Below are 24,796 nucleotides of genomic sequence, written 5' to 3'. Positions count from 1 at the left end.
CATCCTGTGGACAATTTCATTTACCTTTAATAGCTTTCCAACCACTGACTCTTCTATTCACATAAACAACCCCCACCTAACAGATTCCTTTGGGACTTTGCACTACTGAATGCAACAGAAATGAATTGTAATAACCACCACCAAGACCTAAAAATGTAGTCCCTGTCTCTTATAACTTGAGAGAATTGAGAGATCAAAATACCTTAGATCACTCTAAATTGTGCTGTGAGCTCCAGGGTTCTCTCTTAGAAAAGTATTAAATGAATAAACAAAGTCGACAGGTACCTTATTTACTGAGCACAAAGGATTGTTACTTAAATAAGGCACCTTTAATAGCTTTTTTCTCTACTATCTTCCACCTATATGAGCAAGAATTTTTAGATCAGTTCTAGAAGTTATTCATGAAATTTATTTTTTGGTGGGTGGGGGAGCAGACTCATTTCTAGGAAGGGGAAAATTGGGGGTTTGTTGATAAGTCACAGCCCTTTGAATCAGAGACTGAAAGTGTTCCTATATCCAGACTTTACTAGAAAAAAAGGTGGAATGTGGTGGTTAAGATAACCTCTTCATTGGATAGATACAAGTCTGTATATAACTCTAAATCAACTATTTTCACAAATCAGGATGAATAGTTTAAGTTCAATAGAATTTCTAAAACTAAACTCAATCCCTTAGTATTTCTTAAGTGATAGCAGAGTTACTGGCAAAAACACCAGGTTACCTGCATTCAAATCCCAGCTCTGTCATTTACTGTTTGACCTTGAGCTAGTCACTTACTCTATTTGTACCTATTTTCTTCACCTGTAATATAATAATCCAACTTCGTACCTAAATAAACAACTTAGTTCTCGCCTCTTGCCATGCCATACATTTATAAAAGTTATGTGGCATTTAAAAGTCAACATTTTTATGACATAACCTTGTAAACTGACGGTTTACATCTGGTATTTAACGAAAGAAATAGGAATCTGTTCCAAGACCAAAAGAAAAAACTATGAGTAACTGAGATAGACCGTTTCTAAGTTTTCTCCAATGGGAATGTGGACTAGGTAAGAATTTTATGCATGTGTTGAATTTAGGAGTTAGAGTTAAGATTCCCTGCAAACTAAGATGTAATTCCCTTATGATTATCTATTAATACTTGAAATGTTTCAGTTTTAAAAAGGAAAATAGGTTAAGAACAAAAATTGATTTTGAAGCAGTATCCAAATAGCATGTAATGAAATAAAAGGGGAGACTCTTGTTGCTACTGCATATTTAATTGAAGAGTCACTGGAGTAAATGTCTATAGAAAATGTTTTAGAACTGAATTTAAAAGCATAACGCCTTTAATATGACCAAAAAGTACCTTTAAATCATCTGTATTTTTCTAGGGGGAGCCATAATTCTAGTGAGTGAACTCTAATTTGTATTAAAAGTTCCCTAAGACCTTACCCCCATATTTGACAAGTAATAACTTTTAAAGGGAACCATCAGCACTTATCCTTCCAGTGTTTTTAAACTTTGCTTAATAAATAGAAGCCGTAGAGATTACCACCTTACAGTCTTCCAATAGAGAAGAAGCTGTTAGCTTGCTAAGCTAGTATGACTATGACAAGAAACTCCTAGGATTACTGAAATGGTGTTTTAACTACTAGAAAGACTCCACAGGTGGTTCAACAGAATTTACTTGTATATTTTCCATTTTCTATATTATTTGAAAGCATAGGATAACTTTGTATTAGCTTTCTACAATACTGTGTTTTAAATTTATCCAGTCAACTAAGTAAGATGCAGTATAACTTTTATACAATTTAGGAGATTAAAAATAAATCTCCACAAGATAAAGCAACTCAGCAGGCCCTGGTATTAAAGCACTTTCCCAGAATAAACAGATACGCAATTGCATTAAAAGGCAGGTTTCAAATATTTAAACCAAGATTCCTTCCAAATATCTGTCTTGCTCAAACCAATGCCACTAATTCTTATTCATTGTTAATACTGGGGTATAGATTTTTGGTAAATGTTTATGGTCTTTCTTCATTATCAAAACTCTTTTAAAGTGCTATCAAGCAGCAAAATAAACTGTATCAGCTTTCTGCTCACGGTAGAGGTGCAAATTGTGGATTCACAAAAGGTACAGTTTAACAGTAAGTAGTGCATGGAGAGACAGTAACTAACAAGTGTCCTAAGTACAGCTTTGGGTAGAATCAAACCAGTTATGTCTAATTGCTCAACTGAAACTAATAGAGGTGCATTCAAAATAAAGTTTGAGATTACAATTGGTGTTTGTAATCAAATTTGAAGAATTTCTTGATAAAACATAAATTTGTTCTTTTGCAATTGGAAATGAAACTATCAATTGATGGAGAGCTAGAGACTTATTAACCCCTCCTACACAGATAAGGAAAATAAGTGACAAAGTCTCTTGCACTGAAGTTATGTATTTTAACAGCTTTACATGTAATATTCATATATAAAAAACTTTAAGTGCTTTTCTCCAATTTAAAAATCTAAAGAATTCAAAAATAAGGCATTCAATATTTGAAAAAAGTACAGATTTACAAAATGTGTATATTCTGTCATGAAAACTCCACACCAACATTATACACTTGGAAAAAAATACAAACAGGATATATTACAAATTTATGTAAGCAATAACTTAGTTCACACCATGCAATAAAAAGTACATTAATCAAGATACACAAGCTTTTGTAGGTTCTAAACTGAAGGACTTTTTTTTCTGCAGAATCCTTAAAACCGGTGGCACTTAAAATTTGTTAGCCTTTCTACTGAGAGGTAAATTATACACAACAATGATGAAAAAGATTAACAGACCAGTTGTCTATTATGAATCATTCCAGCTTTGTTCAACAATGGCCGAAACTCTTTTCTCATATTCTCGTTTGTTTTCCTGATAAAGTTGTGCTGCCTGGCTATTGGCTGGACTGTTTGGATTCGGTTCATCCAGCAGAGACTGGAAGGAAAGAGAGAAGGAAAAAGAGATTTGCAGAGTTATTCTTTTTTTTTTTCTATTAGTCCAAACCTAGGATGTAAGCAGAGTTATTCTTTATATTAACATAGGTTGTAAAGGAGCACAGAAGCCATAAAAAACAACAGATATTATCCAATAAAGAAATGGCAGAAATTAGTTATGTCTTACATATTTTTAAGTCTAAATACTTTCAGAAATAGCTTGATAATACAGTAAGTTTTCTGCTGCTAGTGAACTTAATCTTCTAAAACAAATAGCTCTCAATTGCCTTAAGACTTCTAATTTAAAAGAAACTGGAAAAGAACAAGATTCATTAGCATACTACCACATTAAACCAGGAAATAAGCAGCTTGATTTGGTTAAAGTACCATACCTATAAATAGCTTAACAACTAACATTTCCAAAGTTAAACTATTATTGTGGTTACTTGGCAAATGTCTGACAGTAAGGTGGGTAGTGATCTTGTTTCCTTTAATCTACCAGCCAGGAATGAAATAAAAAGGTTAAAAACAATGTTCACAAAGATGACCTCAATAAAAGCAGAAGTGTGATAGAAAAAGCTTTAAAAAGGTCACAAACCAAAATGTTACATGTGCTCTTCTCAAATCCACATAACTAAAACGTCCCTTACTCCATACGTTCACAAAACTCACTCAAGGTCAACTCTGAAATATTCTGCCAGAATGCTTTGGCTATATAAATAGTGACACTACTTTCTTTTTTTGAAATGGAATTCCTTGGATGGGGCAACATCCTCAATGCTTCTCTGCACTTGGCAGTTTCTTGAGGTCCCTATGATTTTTCTAAGCAATCATCTTTATCTGTCCTCAAGATTTTTCATTCCTCTCCACAACCTTTGGCTATGCTTTATGGGCACGAACAATACTTGACCTAGAACACTTTACTGATACAGGATCAGGAAAATGACTATGTATCTGACCTAATGTCACTAATGAGAAAGCAGACCAGTCGTCTGAAAATCATGGGTTTTTATCTGAACTCTGCCATTAGTTACCTGGGTGCTACGGAGGTAGGTTAGAGTTTGCTCCCTTGGTCTTTAGATTGCTAACGGAGCTGATTGTGTCCCACAGAATTTTGAAAAACCATGATGTATCTTAACATACACTTACCTGAATTGATGTTAAGATAGAAGATACATCATATGTTGGACTCCATCGATTCTGAAGGATATCTAAACATATGCTACCATCAGCATACACTGTAAAGACAACACTGAAACTGGTTACATATATTAACTTTGTCATATCTAACAGTTAAGAGAAATCTTTACCACAAACAGAATGCTTGGCCCAGTCAGAAGTTTTGAACATTAGAAAATAAGTAAATCCCCTCTTGTCTCACAGGAAAACCAGTCTTAAAATTAAGGTCTCTTATTTTGTACCTTTTCACCAGGAGGCTGAGTGTTAAAACTTTTTTTTTAACACATGCCATATAACAAATCTGTTTAAATTGCATGTTTCTACATATTCTTAAATAAAGCTCTTTAAAGTTTATTTTTTCATACAGCAATTCCACTCCCAGAAATTATTCTAAAATGAATAATCACAGACATGCAAAGTTTTATTTACAAATGTTCATGGGTATTTCCATTTTTTGTAAACACTTATATGTAAATATTTTTATTTGAAGTATATGCAGTTGCAAATATACTTGTAAGACTAAATGCCAAAATGTAAGTAGAAGATATCGGTAGGTACTAGGAGTATGAAGGTTCTTAACTTTATTTTCTTTACCCTTTCATGTATTTTATGATTTGTTTTTGCAATGACTATGCATTCCTTTTATAATTAAAAAATAAAAATCAAGTGATTAATATATTTTAGAAGTTTTTAACATTTAGGAGGCTTATTTCTTTTTGAACTGATTATATGAAAATACAAACAATGAACATAAATTTTTATCCACCTGCAAGACTATCAGTACAATAAATTTCCAGAAGTAGAATTGCTTCTGTTGACAAGGGGTAAATGCATTTAAATGTCATAGATACTGCCAAATTGTGGAAAGCTTCATGGAGCAAGCCAGATCACTCTACAGAAAAAAAAGAAGTAAGTGCAGTTTTGGAGGGAGAGGAGGCAAATTATACCTAAATACTGTCATTTCACAGGGCTCTATCCTCAGTCCTCTTCCTTCTTACCCTTTACATACCCTCTGGGTAATGTTATTTTTACTCCAGTGGCCTCAATTTCTATCCATGTGCTAAGTACTTAGAATTGTTAGCTTTCTATCAGATTCTAAGTCTCAGCTTAAAAGCAGTATAGTCAACTACTTACTGTCTACCCCATAGGAACATCAAACTTAGTAAGCCCAAAGCAAAACCATCACCTCTGTAAAACCCATAAGTATAAAATGATTTGAAAGTTTTAAATTAGTAACTATTTTTGAGAAGAAACCAAAAAGTTAACATCCATCGACTGACAAACATAAAATACAGTATATCCATTCAGCAATAAAAGGAAATGAAGTACAGATGCGGGCTTGCTAGCTGAAAGAAGTTAGTCACAAAGAACTGCATATATTATAGGATTCCATTTATATGAAATGGCCAGAATAGGCAAATCTATAAAAGCAGAAAATAAATCAGTGGTTGCCTAGTGCTGGAGGGTTGGGAGAAATGGGGAGTGATTATTAACAGGCATGCGATTTTTGGGAGAGGCTGATAAAAATATCCCCAAACTGATTATGGTCATGGTTGCACCACTCAGTGAGTATACAAAAAACTACTGAACTGCATAATTTAAATGGTGAATAGCATGGTATGTGAATTATATTTCAATTAAGATGTTTAAATAAAAACGTAAATAGAAAACTAATAAACAAGTACTGATAAAAGAAAAAAGGGAAACCATGTTATTAATATGAAAGGATGAAAAATAACCTAATACAGTTTCCCTATAAATTAGTTAAGGTTGAGAATCTTACACCTATACACATGTATCTCCTGCACATTCTACAGTGAATCCCACCTTGATTTACAGAGCCCCCTTAGTACAATTTGGGAAGGTTGAAGACCAAGTCCAAGCCAGAAAAAGCTACAGTGGAATAAATGATAAGTGTCTTGGGAATGTCCCCCATAACAGAATCAAAAAGTAAAAGTAAACCTGTTTTGGCTTAAAAAAAAAAGGTAACTGGAAGGAAAAAGCAATTAAATGTATTATTGAAGCCACACTGATTCTAGACACATAAACACCTCTCCTTTGAGTAGAAAGCTCTGTCTGCCTATCGCCAGTGTATGTAGTCTGCAGTATTAGATCAGATATACTCAAGAGGATCTCTGAAAATGTTACTCCTGAAAGTAGGTTAACTGATTGGGAAAACCGCACTTAAATGAGCAAAGGTTTCAAAAAGGAAAGACAGCTCAAATATTTTGGAAAATATGTCCTTTACACAGCTATTTATAATCCAGGAATATAAATATTATAGAATAGCAAAAAGTCAAGGAAGAGCCAATTTAATTACAAAAGGGTCACTCAGCAATCATTTATAAAAAATAGTAAAAAAAACTTCTAAAAGGGAAAATAGGAACAAGAGAAAAAAATGAAAAACTTATTTTCAAAAGCCTTAAAAAAAAATTTACAAACCTTTGACCCAGTAATCCCACTTCTAAAAACTTATTTTAAAGAAATATTCATAGGTATTTGAAAAGATTTATTTTCAAGAATGTTAAGTGCTTTTCATCACCAACTGGACACACACTGATTGAATTATGGTAGACTCCTATTTACAGAACATTTTGCAGCCATTAAGAATGATGCAAAAGAGTATTTAATACGAGAAAATGTTCATAGCATATAAAAAAAATTAACTTTACATATAACATGACACCAAATTTGTACAATCATTTATTTGTATTTTTTAAAAGCTAAATTTTAAGCGACAACATTCTTTTTGGTATCTTTCATATTTTTACAAATAGATATTACTTTAAAATCATAAGTTATTGAAACAAAACAATGTTACCTCAAATTTGGAACCTTGGTAAGATTCCAGACTACAAAAACGTGGCTAACAGTGACATGAAAACAACATCTACAAGTGGGTCCTAAGAGTGAGAAGTATGGGGCAAGACCTAAAAGGAAGGACAATTTTTTCCCCCTCTAACATTTGCAAAATCTAATAAATTGCTACTTACCATTTGGATGAAACATTTTGGATAAAAACCTAACAGTTGGCGGTTTATTTGGATATTCTTCAGAAAATTCTATTACTAGTTTAAAAGTACCTAGATAGAAAACAAACCAAAACAATTATAGTAAAGGCAAGCATAACTTTTTAATCTCTTCATCAATCAATTCCCAATACAATATTGGTTTTTGTACAATCACACAAAAATGAATGTCAACTTTGACTTAGCACATTAAACATAGTAATATACTTCTATTTACGTTAGACTTTTAACATGCAGCGCTGGCAAGTACTTGGGGAACTCACACTTTCACATACTATGGGTGAAAATGATCACTGTCATATTTTTAAAAGGCAATTTGGGCCCCAGCTACTAAAACTTAAAATGCATATTTGGAGAACTACGGATAGTTTATTGTAGCTTAGAAAGGGGTGCCCAGAAGATTTTGAGAGAGGGTGACTACTACATGACAAAGGATTAGAGGCATGGGTGCTAATATGAAAGGTCTATTCTGTCCCCATACTATCCCTTCACTTAAATAGGCCAAGAATCAGTAAGCATTAGTGTAATTGGCTACTATTGTTGGTTATAGACCAACATGGTACATTTTAGTCAGTCTATATTAGTATTTTATGGTCAATAAAGACACAGACATTTTAAAAAATATGCATTTGTAACAAAGTCAATCTGTTCATACCAAACAAAAAAGTTACGAGCTCTCCACTCCAACTCCACTCTGCAGAAATAACATTAATGGTTTTGGGTTTGTCTTTTTAGAGCCCTTTAATTTTGAGGTTAACTCACCTAAGGATGGTGAGACCTCTAACTACAACCCCTTGGATATATACAGTAAGTTGAGACTTATTTCTAATGAAGTCAGTAAAACTTTAAACCACTCCAGATCTGTACAGGATGCTTTCCTTATTTTACCAATGCAGTTTTAAAGAAGATATGTCAACTATAACTGAAAATACATTTTAAAAAATAATCTAACAACAAAAACCCTTGGTGAATCTAAATTACAAACTTCTGATTTCAGTTTCTGGAATCTAAATTATACATTTCTTAAAATACATTTAAAAAATAATCTAAAAACAAAAACCCTTGGTGAATCTAAATTATAAATTTCTGATTTCAATTTCTGGAATCTAAATTATAAATTTCTGATTTCAGATTAGAGGTAAAATATTTTATATTTTATCTTCTTCACTGGTCATATATTTGGTATACAAAAACTCTTCTTTACTTTTTTTATTATTTGGAAATTTGGGATTAGGGAAGCCAAAGATATAATCAAAATCAAAAGTGGTATCTATTTCATATTTTGACATATTAATAGAGGTACTATGAAATGTACAATTAGTGGAGACAGCCTCATACCTAATTATGTATTTTTAAAGCTTATATTTTAATATCTTTTAATTACAAAAATGTACCATGTTTTTACAGGCAAATACAAATTCGAAAGAGCTATTTTTAAGTTTTGGGGTTTTTTTCCCCTATATTATGGGGTCCCAAGACCCCTTTTACACTCCTACCCCCAACCACCACCAAGCTTCCAATGTGAAATCACTGAACATGAAGCTGAGAAGAGATGCATGCAACAGCATACCATTTTATGATATCTTCACCAAAAATAAAAAATACTTTCATTTAAAAATATTGGGTCTCTAATAACCAGCTTGTAAAAATTCCCCCAATTTTTAACAATCTGTGCTCACAAATTGGTATAAGCTGCCTCCAGCACACCACTGGCTGTAACAATTGACATGTTGTATTAGAAATTTTCTATACTCAGAAAATCTTAAAATATGTATCATTAATAACTATAAACTCATTCATTACATATTAATCCAAGTAACATTAACTGAAAAAATAGCTATATTTCCCCCAAGTTAATGAGAAGTGAAACACTGTTCTACATTTGTGCAATTCTCTTTAATGACTGGCTTAACAAAAGACAGCTGGAGTCTCTTAGCTACTTCTGCATTCCATCTGTTGCAATATGCTGTTTTGGTGGAGGCACACGAAGAAAATCAAGCATCACACAAACATGTAAATGAAAAAGGAGTATTTTCATAGTCTTTTCAGATAACTACAGATATTTTTTGGTATTATACCAAAGAAATGGTAGGTTTTTAAAGGTTAGTTGCAATGCAGAATCTGAAACCATATAAACCTTCTGCATCAGTTACATTAAAAGCGGTTGCACATTGCATACATTTTTTATCAATCCATAATTTTCTATTATACATCGGTCATTTGGAAAATATTGGTTCACTGTTATGCAAACCTCCTAAATGTCACCACATTCCATTATATACCATCAAAAAAATCACATCAGAAGTCTTAAAAGTCTTGGGAAGCCGTCATTTGTATCAGCAGCAACAAATACTGTCTGTCAGTGGCTTTCCTTGACCTAACAGCTCACTTTTAAGAATGTCTGCCAACTACTCAAATCTAAACAATCACAGTTTGTCTGTCAGTTATTCTTTCAAGTAAAAAATGTTCCATGAAAAAAGCAGTAGTTCAAGTTGCAACTCAAACAACTGCAGAAGTGCTTTTCCTCCAGACAATCATCACACTTTGGCACATAAGAGAAGTGCCGTATGCATACCTCCCACTTCATCACACAGAATATTAAAAACGTATATATACTCAAGGGTCAGAATTTAATAATAATTAATTTCTACTTTTTCATCAGACATTTGTAAGTGAAACTTTGCGTCTTTTAAAATGCAAAGAATATGAGGGTTAGTACAGTTTGGTGTCACAGTCTTGATTTATGCCAAGATGCTGAACTGCTTAGATCCAGTTTTGGTCACTAATGCTTTTGTACCATCAGTGCAAATGTCAATACAGCGAAAATGGCAAATAGTGTCTTAGTATTGGTATGAAGACAGTTTTAATCACATGGAACTCCAGAAAAGGTCTCAGGGACCTTAAGGGGCTTATGGACCAATTTTGAGAAGCCCCTGGTATAGACTAAAAAGCCCAAGTATTTAAGTGCTTCTCTTTTTTATCCTGACCTAGAGGTAACCACCGATAATAGTGTGGTACATAACGCTTTTAACACACACACACACACTTGCATGTATGTACTTACTAAAAATGTGACACTACAATATACATTATTCTGCAATGTTGTCATGTCCAGATCTACCTTATTCCTTCACAGGTACACAATATTCCACAGCTATATTATAATTTGGTAACCATTTCCCCTATTGGGCATTCAGGGTATCTCCTTAAAAATAGTCCTGCAATCAGTATCTTTGTACAAACAGCCTTGATGGGTTAATGCTGAAACCATTTTGATATTGAAAACAAACCGATTTAACAATTTTTTTTTTTAAACACGCTATAATTAGGGAAAAACTAAATACCTGGTTAAAATCAATTTGAGAAGCTCAATTATAAATACATATTAGAACTAGGTTTCCATTTTCGAGGCTCTTGGTGAACATGCTGAATTTAAGATGCAAAAGATCATGCAGAATACTATTTATGGATGCTGAATGCTAGCTGTATGTGACGTTACAAGTAGCTAGCTACGTATATTTAAGAACAATTTCAACTCAACATCCTGTCAATATAGGTAACAAAGTTAATAAAAAGCATGTCATTCATTCTCCTGGTGTTTATCTCAGAGACATCACTAGCATGCTACAAGGCCATCAAAATTTATAACTATTCTCAACATAGATCTTACCATCTACACTTAACAGTTCTATAACTAAATAATCAAAGTAACAGAGTAACTGGCAACAGAGGTAATCAACCTGATGTAGGAAGAAAGTCCTTTGTAAATTATAACTTAGTAGCACTTAGTTTTAATTTTACCTATTACCAACAGAAAATAATTTTAAGTAGATACATTGGTGTTACAACTTTCTGCTGAAAAAAGCCTAATACTATAGAAAACATAATGAGAATGACTTACCGTCTTCAAAGGGTGTCCCTTCTGGTCTGAAAACAAAAAGATTTCTGGTTAAAAACAGTTTTTCATTCTTTCACTCTGCTTTTTCCTGATTTTCAAGAGTGGAAAGGATAAACTCACACAGAGAAAGAGGGGCTCATTCTGATGATTTGTGGAGTCTTTAAGAGGTTGTTAGTTTAATATCACCTTAGCCCTAGATTTTTATAGAAGTAAGTATAAAGGGTAACTTTCATTTTCTAAGTTTTCCTTTTAGGGTGATTGATTTTATCAAAAAAACAAAACCAAGAAATAAAGCCATTATCTTAGCACAAAAAAAATTCAGCTCATAAATAACAACCAATCATTATGTAAATATATGTGTTAAGAGAATGCCCCATTTTCAATTTACATCAGTAAAATGGAAATCAATACCCTTTAAGATAATTATGACACCAAAGCAAAGTGTTCTGGTTTTCAACAGAGCATTCTCTCTTGTTCAAACTGGATAGACATAACTGAAATCACCAAGAAAGCCAGTTTCTTTTGCTCCAATCTTTTCCTTGCCTCCGAACCCCAATTTCATTTTTCCTAAGCAGCAGCATGAAATTTAGTCATTACTTGCAAGGCATATTCAGGATCTCAGATAGGCATGTTAACAGCCTGAATTTAATGTAATCACTTTACTTTACAAGGGTGAACTACGCTAATTTTTTTCATTAGTTTTTAAGGTAGACTCATAACTGATTCAGTGGCAACTCAGAATTCTGTTTACAAAAGTATTACCGTGTAAAGTTTTAGTGCAAAACCCTAGCTTAACAAGAGTGAAAGAAAAAAGATCGAGTTTGAGAAAGCCAAAGAAAAAGCATAAGGAAAATTTAAATTAAAGATGCATATATGCAATATACCATATAATATGTAAAATGTTAAGACTGCCTTCTCACAAGGCTCCATTCAGCTACAGCTATATCCCATTTTATTGTGCTTCACAGATGTTGCCTTTTTACAAATTAAATCAAGGCCCTCCACCAGCCAAAAAAAAAAAAAAAAAAAAAAAATTACGACTGGCTTTATTGTGATGGTCTGGAACCAAACCCGCAATATTGCCTGTATTTCACACTGGGCTGTGCACATTTTTCATTTAAATTCTTGCCACAGTGTAAGTTCTCAAATTTTTGGTTCCCAGCCTTTTTATAGTTCCAGTGGAATGAAAGCATAAACATTTGCTTGGTACGTTTTGTACAAAATAATGTATCTTTTCTCCTTCAGTATCAAATGGTATTTTTATCAGTAAAGCCAAAGTCATTATAAAATCATATGTATTAACACCAAAGCACAAATAAATTTTATGAAACTGCCAAAACTCTTATCAAAATGATTTTTCTAATTTACTTAGCAGTTTCTGTAAGATCCCCATTCCACCTTTGCCTCTCTTCCTAGTTGTTACACACTTTTTTCCTTACAGAATCACCACACCTATCAATCGTTATATTCTTCAACTCACCCAAATATAACTGCATTCCACTGCATGATGTTGTTTTCAGATGGTGCGCCACTGACACCCACAGGTGGGTCCTCTTGCAATCTAGAACCCCAGGTAGTAATTTTACAAGTTGAACATTAAGGCCAGGAAAAAAAGACCAAACAGAACACCTATACACCATTTACTTTGAAACAAAATAAAACCATTTTCTTGTCCTTGTGTTGAGCTGGAATAAACCATGTAACTTAAAAAAAAAGAAAAAACGACCAGGTATACACTTATCTACAAATTATCTAAAATTCCAAAGAGTTTGGGAGTATCCCTCTTCAAATACCATCAAGATTAAGATATCTCTTCAAGAACTAATGTATACAGGCTTCCCTCAAAAAATAAAAATTAAAATTAAAAACCTCAACTGCAAGATTTTCACAGAACATCCATTTTGCTGCTGTATGAGTCCTAACCACAGCTATTTGTGCAACATGGCCACCAAACCTCCTCCCACCCCCCAAAAAACAAAAAAACCTCAGTGTAAACTAGGGTTTCCGGGCAGGGATTCCCGTCCCGTTCTCGTGATCTTTTTTCGCTTTCCCATTCCCGAATCCTGAGAAAAGTTGGTCGGGAAATCGGGGAGATGGGCTCCTTGAACCCAGTAATACCCACAATGGGAAATAAATGTATTACTCGCAATGTATCTTAGACATTTTTCCTATTTATCGCTAGGGTTTCCGGGCGGGAATTCCCGCCTGTTCTCGGGAACTTTTTTTCTTTTTGCTTTTCTGTTCCAATCCCAAGAAAAATTGGTCAGGAAATCGGGAAAATCGGCTCCTTGAACCCAGGTGGTTGGTAGTATCGGCCGTCACTTTGTGGAAACAGTTCATCGTGAGAACAGAAAACAGTTTATATCTCGGGATTCGGGAAAGAAAAGCGACAAAAACTCCTGAGAACGGGCGAAATCCTAGTGTAAACACAAAACTATTAAAAACACATATCCAATTTAATTAGGAAACTAATTTTAGGCAGGAAAGTTACTTTATACAATTTGCTTCAATTGGCAATGGCTTTTAAAGTAATCAAAGTTTCATTTAGGTTTTCCTATCAGTCCCTATTTTAGAGGTTCGGCACTAACATTAAATTTACCTCTCAGATCAGGAGAGTCAATACAAAGCTACTACCATCCAACATTTGTCATAGTCAAATTCTCATAACCTGGAGACCCTTGGAAAACTAGCAAAAGTGCCATGTGTTCAACTCAGAATAAAGCAGAGACTCACAGTAAGAAAACCAGGGTAACAATGGACACAAACAAAGTTTTATTATTTGAATTTTGTTCATGGGAGTTAGTCTGAAATCTACCAATTTCAAGCTTCAGAAGAAGCATGAAATAGGGCATCTCCTTTTAAAGACTGTTATCTCAGTAAAAAATGAATGCTACATTATATATATTATACATGCAGTGATTGTCATGTAGTATAATACTTTGAAATTAGTCTACATAAAAATGGTTATTTTTAGTGAACCTCAGATTAGGCCACGATGAAGAAGCCTTAGAGGAATTAGGCTGCTTGATGCCCACCAAAGGCTAAGAGAAGTTACGAATATATTCAACGATAAATTGGCTGAAGCCCAAAACAATAGGTTCCAAAGGCCTCACCTACGACGTTGTAATTGTGAAGTTGAGAGGTTACTTCCTGAGCAGCTAATCTAAAATTTTACACTAGATATTTTATCTCAATCAAGGCAGGTCTCCCATGAAAAACACTTATAATGTGCAGAGGATCGCAATGCTAAGTTTTCTCAGTCATTTTTTTCCCGTACCTCCAAGTATTCAATCAAACGTAAACTGGAAAAAAAAAATCACTTCCTTCTCACTAACCCCCACACTTCTCAACAAAACCCTATTTTACAAAAGGAGGCCCAGGGAGTATCAGGTTAACGCCAGTTAAGGGAAGGCATTTTTCCAGACTTTGGAGGCTATAGATAGGGCTTTATACACCAGGCCACGGAGCTGAGTTCCAGAAGGCACTGGCAGCCGGTGTTGCCAGCTCGAGTCCCAGGTTTCTAAGCCAGTTCTCAAGGTCCTTTCAGGCGGGCGGGTGAGAGTCGGGTTTCGGAGGATGGGTTAACCACCTCCGGATCTCGCGCTGCAGACCCCACCCTCACTGCAGAACGAACGGGGGGGGGGGCTTTTCGCCCCAACCCTGTCCCTCCGAGGAGACCGCAGGACCATCGAACAAAGCTGATTGGTGCAGCAAGCAGGGAAAAAAGCTTCCCCAAGAGCTCGCTTTTGGGAGACAAGGAGGGGGCGCCGCCGGGTGCAGGGGTGGGGGTGGGGGGGTGAGGTTTGAACGCTGGGGCGAGACGTCGGGCAGCTGGCCCGAGCAGGCAGCGGGGAATCCTAGGACAGCCCACAGCCATCTTTTTACTTTTGGGGAGGAGGGGGTATCGAAATGTCTTACGTCAGAGGAGTGAGCAAGCAAAGATGTGGAAGTGCGAACGGGGGGAGTAGAACTGGCCTCCGTCGGTCCCGCGGGGCCCACAGTCGGCCCTCTTAGGACCGTGAGAGGAAGGTATCCCGATCCCCACCCTGCAGGCCCGTAGGTCTGGGGAGGAGCCATCATCCTGGCGAACGTGAAGGGCCTTACCGCTTGAAATCCCGCATAAGCCTCCTCCGGGCCGGGGTCGACATGCTCCCCAGCTGCCCCGCGGTCAGTCTGAGAGAAAAGAGTCCCGCGCAGCCCCCCCACCCCCCGGCGCGGCGGCCGAATCACTGCGGGTCACCGCCGCCGCCGAGGCTGCACAAACAACCCTGCAATGACGTCTCCCTCCGCCACCTCCAGATCCCTCCGCCCTCCGCCACTACCACAGAATGAGGGGTGGAGGAGAAGGAGATAGGCCGTATGAGAGCTCGAACGTAGCCTTTCAGCAGGACCCTATCCATTGTGGCTGCCTGACCTAATCGAAAAATTAGTCTTCGCTGTGTTCAGGCTGGAAATTGTGAATTAAGAGACACCGAAACCGAAACACCACCCTGTCTCTCCCCCTTTCACTAATTTAGGCCCGACCGGGTGGGGAGAGAGGGACTCAAGCGAGGTCGGAGATTTCAGGAAAGGAGGAGGGATGACGTAAAACCACGTGACTGCTGGCGGAGTTGTCAACAATCCACCCCTGAGGGGGAGGGGGCGAAGTATCTAGAACCACGTGTCCCTGTGACGCGATTAGAACGGATCCCTTGAGAGTGTCTCCTGGATCTGAGTCTCAGCCAGGTCAGTGAAGCAGGTAAATTGACTGAGCTGAGGGCGGGCATATACTTTTATTAGTTTTCCATCTGTTTCGTCCTATGAACAGGGAGGGCAATCGAAGAGGTCCTGATGGAAGCAAAGCTTGTTTTGCTTAAGTCTTTAAAACTGAGCCGAAAATAATTTGGATTTAAAATCCCCTCTGGCTGGTTCAATGGCTTATCAAATCTGGTACATGAAGAAGAAAGTGATGGGGGCTTTCATTTTTTCTAATAAATGCAGGATTAAATGCTGAGGCCCGTACGAAGTAAAATCCCCTAAAATACTTCCTTAGGGCCATGCAATAGCGTGTATGTATGTACATTGCAGTGGGGTTTCCAGGGTTGGAAAGTCTGGGCAAAGATAAAAGAACGGTGTAGATTGTCCAAGGTTTATTCACACTCCCTGTGGAATTAAGAATCTTGTTTTTCCTTTATAGGTCTGCCCTCATATGAGGATGTGTCCAAGTCCATGGATTTGGCTAGGATGGGGTACCATTGTATTTGTCAATAAATGTGGGGATGAGGTCTCCAGAGAGCATATCAATGGAAGGTTGGTTGTTAAAGAAACCTAAAACTATGATTCAGATCTTGGGGGGGGGGGTAAATATACCCTGTTTCCCCAAAAATAAGACCTAGCCAGACAGTGAGCTCTAATGCGTCTTTTGGAGGAAAAATTAATATAATAAGACGCGGTCTTATATTAATTTTTGATCCAAAAGACGCACTAGAGCAGATGGTCCGGCTAGATCTTATTTTTGGGGAAACACGGTATCTAGCCTGGATAAGTCATTTAAGGTTTTCTGTATCAACAGGTAAGGGGCAAATGTGCCAGAAAGCCCAGTGGGAAGGGGCAGGGGCATGGCTTAAAGGTATTGACCCTTGGAGAGGACTCTAAATACTTCAGCCCAAAGTGGAATGAGAAGATAGAATAAGGACCTTAGAATTGCCCCAAGTTGCCCAAAGTTCAATGGAACCAGAGAGGGCTAACTTTCCCCACTTTCCTGGTACCCCCTCCACCCCCCCACCCCCCCACCCGGTCTTCTAACCTTGAATTCCAGCTCTTGCTTTTAGGAACTGCCTTCGTGATCAGGTCAGCCAGGACTAACTCTTGATAGGTCCTGCTGTGCATTCACAAATGTGATTCTTTAAGTCAAAAGTTAGATATTCTTATTTTTACTTTTTTGCCTTCTTGCCATAGCCAATCCTAATCCTTCCCTAGCTAAGGATGAAGACACACTGGTGGGGTTACATGCAGTGAAATGCTGAAGAGAAAATTTTTTAAAAAATCCCTGTTATGTCATTTATCTAGCAATTTATAATTGTTTTGGAAACCTAGTTTACAATTTTCTAAAATGAAGAACACTTTCAACAAAATCAGTGAAGGTGTTGCTTTAAAGTGTTGTAGTAGTGTATTAAGCAAGAATCATTGGCTGTCCTGGTTACCAGGCCCACCACAACCTATTTGTAGTGTTAAAAACAAAATTCAACAGAGTAAATTTGAAGATCTAATTGGCTTTATCAAGCGATTCATGAATTGGGCAGTGTCCCACCTAGCAACTAGAAGGGCACTTTGAGAGGCTTTACAAAACGGAAGGTTTTTATAGGAAGAAGATAAAAGAGCTACCGCGTTTCCCTGAAAATAAGAGCTAGACTATCAGCTCTAATGTGTCTTTTGTATCAAAAATTAATATAGACCTGGTCTTATTTTACTATAAGACCAGATATAATATAATATAATACCGAGTCTTATATTTTTGCTCCAAAAGACACATTAGAGCTGATTGTCTGGCTATGTCTTATTTTCGGGGAAACACAGTATTAACAAAAGAAAAGGATTAATTTTGAGCAGAGACATCTTTTGGGGTGGGAGAGAATGGGAAGGGTTTTTATCACACAGATTGCCTCTTTGTTTTCGAGGGTGACGTGGAAAGGGCCCACGTGATAGATTATTTCATTGGTGTTGACCAGAAAATTCTAGGTAACTAAGGTAGTCTGGAATTTTGTGGTCAAGACTGTTCCTGGGAGAGGTTGAAACTGCAATTAAGTAAGGTATTAAATCTAGGTTTGGTATCATGGGCTTCCTGGTGATGCTACTTTGGGCCTGTGATTTTTTTTTCTTTAACAGTAGAAAGAATAGTTTTAAGCTATAATTTTATACTGTAGTGATTCTGTATTGCTAAACTGTGAGCTCACTGAGGGCAAGGACTCTGATTCATGCCTTGTCCCTTGCAAATACTTAGCCCAGAACATATATTTAATACGCTTACAGCAAGTCAGGGCCCACTATGAGATTTACTTTAACATGCTTATTCTTAGAAAGTATTTTATAACAACGTTGAACAACTTTTTAAACGGAAAGACATTTCTGAATTTTTTTTGGTGATGATAAACAAAAACCAATGATCACCTCTTCTTCCTCTCCCACTCCTCTCAGTATAAACCTTAACAGCATAGAAACACCTGGGAGCTTTTAAAATACCAATTCCTTTACCCTGTCGTTTAAATTAGGATCTCTGGGAGTGGGGCCTTTTTAAAAATTCACCTATCCATCATGAGGGGTGTTTTCCTCATACTCCCTGCCATGACCTCCTCAAATATGAGGTTCATAAAATACTGCCTGCAGTCACCCACAGATCAGGCCCTGGGACCCAAGAAAACCTCGGTCCGGCCCAATCCTCAAACCAGACGTCTTAGGGTCCTGGACCAGTAAGTAGACATTTGTGATTTTAATGTGCATGGTGGGGTGGAACCAACTGGAGTAGAATTTATTGGATAATAATGATGCTTTCTCATTTAGGGGAAGCATAGTGAGATTTGGCCTTTTAACATTTAACTCTTTTTACAAAAAAAAAAAGAAATGAAAGCCCCAAGAAATACCTGGATGCTCGCTGCAGTGATATCCTTGTTATTCATTGGAGGCTGTCACTGCAGCAGAACCCTGTGTCTAGTTCTTAAGCAATTAGATAACCGCTTTTTTTTTCTCCCTGTGCCGTTGTATGTCAATCCGTGTGTGGCAGAACTCTTTGGATTATTTGCTTTCCCAAAGGAGTTTTAGGCGTGTAGTGAGTTTTTAAAAAAGGAGGATTACTACGAGTTCGAAAAAATTTAAACGCATTATTTCAGGTATTCAAGAAATGTTGATTTAGTTACCATCTTATCCCCATTTTAGGGATTAATGTCGATAGCTGAGGTCGAACTCAGTTTTCAAAGACAAACGGGGTCTGTGGAAAAGATTCCTATTTTTTTCTGTTTCTGTATTTTAAAGTATCGGTTTATTTTGTAAATGCATCATCCAGCTTGAACATAACTACGTAACTTAGAAAACTCCGATTACACCAGACTTGTTTGGAAGTCTCACTTTACAAGATGTCTCTACTTAATGATACCAGCCATCCTTTTATGACCAAGCATAAGCAGCAGGTGTTCTGCCTGGGGGCATATGCGACCCAGGTTGGACCAGAATCCACCTCGGTTCCCCTTTCGTGGAGGATTTGCAGTCATTCACGCTGCAGTCAAAATGCTAATCCGCCCCCATCTCCGCTCAAAATCAACTTTGTGTGGAGGCTCCAGTTTGATCAACCGCAACCCGTACTCCCCACTCCCACCCCCAAGAGAACATCCACTTGGCGCCCATGGGGAATTCGTTTCCCATCCCCACCCCCAAGAGAACTTCCACTTAGCGTCCACCGGGAATTCGTTATCGCGTCTTCTCATTTTCTCTTCCGGGTCAGGCCGGTGCAGCCGACGTTCCGGTCTTGCGCGTTAGGCCCCGAGCGCGAGGCCGGCGGCACCGTTGCCATGGTAGCGGGCCGCCTCCGCTAGCGGGGCCGGCCGGCTGAGTGGGGTCGGTGTCGGGTTGCCCCGCCCGGAGCCAGGCCCGCTGGACTGTAGCATGCGCTGAGGCGGCGGTGGCTGCCGGGACGAGGTCGTTTGCAGGGCGAGGGGAGAGAAACTGGTCCGGGACCCTAAGACATCTGGTTTGAGGAGCCGGCCGGACCGAGGTTTTCCTGGGTTCCGGGGCCTGTTTTGTGGGCGACTGCAGACAGTATTACAGGAACCTCATATATATCTGGGGCTTGACTGGAAGTGTGAGGACACCCCCCACCCCCCATGATGGATAGGTGACATATAGTGACAGACTCTTAAATCTTAGTGTTGATGACAACCGAGATAGCGAAGCTCCCGAAGTTCTGGGGAGGGCTGGAGCCCCACAGGGACACTTAACCGCCGAGCTCACAGAGTTTTCGAAGACAAACGGGAAAAGATTGCTATTTTTTCTGTTTCTGTATTTTAAAGTATTGGTTTATTGTGGAAATGCATTATCCAGCTTGAATAAATAAAAAGTTTAACATTTTCTTTCTTTATTTCTATGAAGAAGAAGCCGGGCTTAAGAATGGAGATGTATGAAACCCTTGGAAAAGTGGGAGAGGGAAGTTATGGAACAGTCATGAAGTGTAAACATAAGAATACTGGGCAGATAGTGGCCATTAAAATATTTTATGAGAAACCAGAGAAATCTGTCAGCAAAATTGCAACGAGAGAAATAAAGTTTCTAAAGGTTTGCTTCTTTTGCCTTAATTGCTCTCTGTAAGTCAAAAGAGAAGTTGTTATGGAATAAAACATATATATGGAATATTTCACTTAACACATATAGTAAGACATTTACCAGAAAAACAAGTGTGATACCCCACCTCATTGTCTACATTTTGTAATTTTATGATACAAGATAAATGTGCTTATGTATAATGTAACAAAAGTTAAGCCAAATATTGTGAAATAATTATTAAGAAATATCCTAGATATAACACTTAATAAAAACGTCTGCTTTGTGCAAGGCATTGTGCCAGATGCTGAAGCTATTGTGAAGTAAAAGGCAGTACCTGTTCTTCAGGACTTGCATTATTCAGACAGTAGGACATATAAAAAAAAAAACTGAATGACAACTGGCTCATAATAAATGCCAAGTGATTAACACAAAGTCCTGTTGAGTGAGGAAGGTTTCTTGGAGGAGTTGAGACATGAATTTGGCCTTAACTGATGTGTAGGATTTACGTTAGAGGGAGAAACTGTTGTGTTACAGGTTAGGGGAATAGCATCAGCTCAGAGAGGCTAAAGCAGGACAAAGGACGAAGAGCAGACACATTTGCTTGTAGCATTTCCTGCACAGAAATAGAAGTGAGATTAGAGAAGTAAATTGGAGACATGTTTTAAAGCCTTGTCTTTGGGGCTAAGGAGTTAAATTTTGATTTTGTAAGAGGTGAAGGTTTTGAATTCAAAGAAACCATAAATATAAATCGGGCACTATTTTTTAAAAATAGAGGACTGAGAGAATAAAAATATGCTTGTTAAGAGTTTAATTCAGGAATACTGGTAAATGTAGGGAGGGTCTTTGCTGGAACACAGCAATTTGAATGGAAAGTAAAGTTAGAACCTAATATATTGCAAAAGAAGACATGAAAGAGTGTAAAAGGAAGCAGAGGGGAGGAGTCTAAGGCATCTGTGAGGTTGGGTGAGTGCTATCATTAGAAACATATAAGATCCAACAGAGACATGGTTTGGGAACTAGTTCAGTTTTAGGAATGTTGAATTTGAGGTGATAGGAATACATTTAAGTAAAGATGACCAGTAGGCTTTTAGAAATGGGGGACATTATCAGGAGCAATCAGGGCAAAAGATATTAATAGAATTTTGTGTAGGTATGACAAGTCAACATAGACAACTCTGGAGTGTGAAAAAAGGAGCATTAATATTTCTAGGTGATTGGTTATAAAACTAGCGATTAAAAAATGTTTAAATGTATATGTTTTATATATTAGAATTTATCTAGATGCTTTAAGGTTTATGACTTAGACAATGTAGTCTAGATGTTTTATGTGATGAAAACAGATACTCTTGTTCATTTTTATCTGATACAAAAATAATACTCTTTGTAAGTGTATTAGATATGATAGATCGATTTGCTTTCTAAATAGATGAACTACATTAGGCATATATGGATTGTTGGAACTGTTCTATTTCTAGACAATGAAAAGGAAAGTTAAAAGTCAGTAAAGATGTTATAATTTTGTGAAAGATATCAGTCCTTATCCTGATAACCTAAAACATAATAATACTGTAAGGTAACTGTTGTGAAAATCTGATCAGGAGAACTTTTCCCAGGCAATATCTTTCACTCTTTCTTCAAGTCTGCTGCATTTAACTTTCTTCAAGTCTGCTGCATGATTATTTTTTTCTGCTTAATCATTTTGTAAAAACCAATATGTGGCAAGAACACAGAGATGAATTTAAAAATGTACTTTACTATTACAATTTTTATGCAGACTATTTTGAGACACCTTAACTATTCGTATTGGTTTATTTCTTATAGAACTTTTAGTTTAATTGCACAAAACAGATATCTTGGATTAGTTAACATTCTTAGTCTAAAAAGATAGCCATACTGAATGAAATTGAACTCAATTTTTATCTGCCTGAATTTCATTAAATAAATCACAGAGTAATTAGTGAGAGCATCTGTAGAAAAGTCTAATCATGAAGGAAAACAAAAGTAAACAACTTGAAAAGGGGTAATGGAGCATTTCTAGGGGCTTCATGGTTTATCTGAGAAAGTACCTGGATCCTTACCCTGGGTGGACCTTTCCTAGTGCTTATTCACTCACAGTAACCCTTCACTGCTTTGCCTTTAAAAGACTGGACAGGAAACCAGTAATTTTCCTTACTGAAAGATTAATATCATAGTGTCCAAAAGCAGTCAGTTCTTTTCAGTCTGCCAGCATGTTGTTGCTGCAGCACTCGGCATTTTGCCAACTGGGGAAATCGGGAGCAAAAATAGGAAAGGAATCTGGCATTATATTTTGGCATGTTTTTCTATTTGTCATGTTTTAAAGACTGGTTTATGTATTAATACAGATAAGTAGAAAAATTGATATTGTGCCATTAGAATATAGGCAAATATTTTTCATAAAACTATACTTTTGTAATGAATCCAACATTGAAAATATACCCCTTAATTTTTTAGCCAAATGAATAAATATTTTTGGTAATTTGAAAAAAATAAATATTTGAGAATTGATTGTAATTAAGTCAGTGTGTTAAAAAATAGAATAAGCAGCATGAAATATTAAACCTCATTTGTTTTCTAAGCTGACAACAGATTATTTTTGACCTTTTGAAATTATTTTAACAGTAATTGTTAGCAGCCTAAAAAGATATTTTGTTTAATAGAATATTACTCTAGTAGGATAGAATAGAATAATGCTTAATAGAGAAGAACAAAAATGTACCAACAAATAATTGTATATTTATGTAAATTTCCTATAAATTGGTATTTCATATCTCTGAAAAGTTTCTAGATAGTTTGATACTCTTGTTCCACTGGGATGAATTTATAATGTCCACCTGGAACTTAGGCTTTACTTTCAAGAGTTTAGGACCAAACTCAGAGAATAATTAATTTCTATAAATTCAGATCACATACTCAGTGGCATTGAAATCCATGCTCATTTGAAAATATAAGGACCTTTTAAATTTCAGATGTTAAATTTAACCACAAACCAAGTTAAAGAATAGAAAGATGTCTCTTAGCAAGTTGCATTGAAGTATATGAACTCTAAATTATTTTAATAAGCAACCAAATGCTCACTTGAAGTAATCTCTTTCCCTTTGTTCTGTAAATATCAATCATGAAATAGATGAACATTTTCTTAAAATAGGAATGTAAGCAAATCAGTTAAGAAATTCCTGGTGAAATGCATGGAGGAAAAGAAGCTGAGAATATTTCTGCTTTTTAAAATGATTTGGGTGTTATATATACAAATTATGGTGTATGAAATAATTTATTAAAAATCTGTCTCTTTTGTCAATAGCAATTTCGTCATGAAAACCTGGTCAATCTGATTGAAGTTTTTAGACAGAAAAAGAAAATTCATTTGGTGTTTGAATTCATTGACCACACAATATTAGATGAGTTACAACATTATTGTCATGGACTAGAGAGTAAACGACTTAGAAAATACCTCTTCCAGATCCTTCGAGCAATTGACTATCTTCACAATAATAATGTAAGTGCTTCAGAGTAAGCCAATCAGATGTGTATGAATCACAAGTGCCCTTTAAACACTGTTCTACTTTTATGAAGGTTGTTAAAGTTATTTTTCTGTACCACATTGGCATCCTGAATGCCAGTGGGATCACTACTTTACAACTTTGTTGCAGAACCAAAAAACAGATTGAGCGCACAATATTTATAGGGCAGACCAACTATGGGATGCTAACGGAGGTATTAATAATTTGGTATAGAGGAATCAAGAGTCAACTGGGGCATCTTTTATTAGAGAAAACACATTAAAAAACATTGGCAGTCAGGCTAGCTCAAAAGAAGAGAGGTTTGACGGTAGGCACTGGAAACTAGGCCAGGAGACTAGCAAGTAAATGTGGATGCCTTTAGGGGAAGAGGGAGAAATAAAGTAGCTGAGAAATATAGAGCCTTGTTTAACTTATAAAAAAATCAAAAAAGGAAAGAAGGTCTACTGTTCTGATTTTTAGTGTTGCGTTTAACCTTGCTTAATATGTGTTTAGTTTAGCAGGTTTTTATGGAGTTACTTTGTTCCTAACATGAGCTCTACTTTCTGGAAAGTTAGATATGTTTTCAGGAAATAACAGTAAAAGTCTCAAAAATAGTTTTATTAGTGATGTAAGCATAACATCTACATATCCCAGGCTTTTTCAGACATCTTAATAATTTTCTGTCTTGCTAATAGTGCATCCTATTTTGCAGCTTTGAAATATATATGTTTGTGATAGCAACTGGAATTCAGATAGTGATTTCCCTGCTAGCTGGATCCATGGGGATGTAGTATAATGTAATTGTTAAGAGCACGCAGTGTTTGGAGTCAGACTATCTTGAGTTTTCACCCACCAGCTTATCTATGGATAACCACACAACTTGTGCACTTCACAACTTGCACAATGAACGCTAGCAGCCCCATTACTCTGTG

The 24,796-nt window shown here is 36.6% G+C and overlaps 2 protein-coding genes across 7 annotated transcripts in view; one reads left to right on the top strand and one right to left on the bottom strand.

Moving 5' to 3' along the window:
• Window positions 1-1,997: 1,997 nt before the first annotated feature.
• Window positions 1,998-15,335, bottom strand: UBE2B (ubiquitin conjugating enzyme E2 B). Its single transcript, XM_033095936.1, has 6 exons — window positions 15,166-15,335; window positions 12,542-12,622; window positions 11,065-11,090; window positions 7,128-7,217; window positions 4,105-4,193; window positions 1,998-2,956 (listed from the first exon to the last, which is right to left on the bottom strand). The coding sequence occupies exons 1-6, from the start codon at window positions 15,207-15,209 to the stop codon at window positions 2,828-2,830; spliced, it is 459 nt and encodes a 152-aa protein (XP_032951827.1). The 5' UTR covers window positions 15,210-15,335; the 3' UTR covers window positions 1,998-2,827.
• Window positions 15,336-15,663: 328 nt separating this feature from the next.
• The window catches only part of CDKL3 (cyclin dependent kinase like 3), a 36,686-nt gene continuing 27,553 nt past the window's right edge, over window positions 15,664-24,796 (top strand). For 2 of the 6 annotated variants that reach the window (XM_033097031.1, XM_033097034.1), the window contains exons 1-3: window positions 15,664-15,799; window positions 20,176-20,358; window positions 23,666-23,860. In XM_033097031.1, coding sequence (XP_032952922.1) covers window positions 20,194-20,358; window positions 23,666-23,860 — 360 coding nt within the window. In that variant the 5' untranslated portion in view covers window positions 15,664-15,799; window positions 20,176-20,193. Of the gene's footprint in view, window positions 15,800-16,612; window positions 16,670-20,175; window positions 20,359-23,665; window positions 23,861-24,796 lie in introns of all 6 variants that reach the window. The other 4 variants (XM_033097033.1, XM_033097032.1, XM_033097037.1 and 1 more) reach the window with 4 other exon arrangements.

The sequence above is a fragment of the Rhinolophus ferrumequinum genome, chromosome 24 (assembly GCF_004115265.2).
Source record: "Rhinolophus ferrumequinum isolate MPI-CBG mRhiFer1 chromosome 24, mRhiFer1_v1.p, whole genome shotgun sequence".
NCBI lineage: Eukaryota > Metazoa > Chordata > Mammalia > Chiroptera > Rhinolophidae > Rhinolophus > Rhinolophus ferrumequinum.
Note: the sequence above shows the minus strand (reverse complement) of the source record. Positions and strands in the feature narration are given on the sequence as shown.

Excerpts from the sequence above, each read along its gene's own strand:
- UBE2B (XM_033095936.1), bottom strand. The coding sequence starts at position 15,209 with ATGTCGACCCCGGCCCGGAGGAGGCTTATGCGGGATTTCAAGCG. Across the intron at positions 4,194-7,127 it reads CAAAATGTTTCATCCAAATG|TGTATGCTGATGGTAGCATA; the intron begins GTAAGTAGCAAT and ends TTGTCTTTACAG. Across the intron at positions 2,957-4,104 it reads CTATCTTAACATCAATTCAG|TCTCTGCTGGATGAACCGAA; the intron begins GTAAGTGTATGT and ends CTTTCCTTCCAG.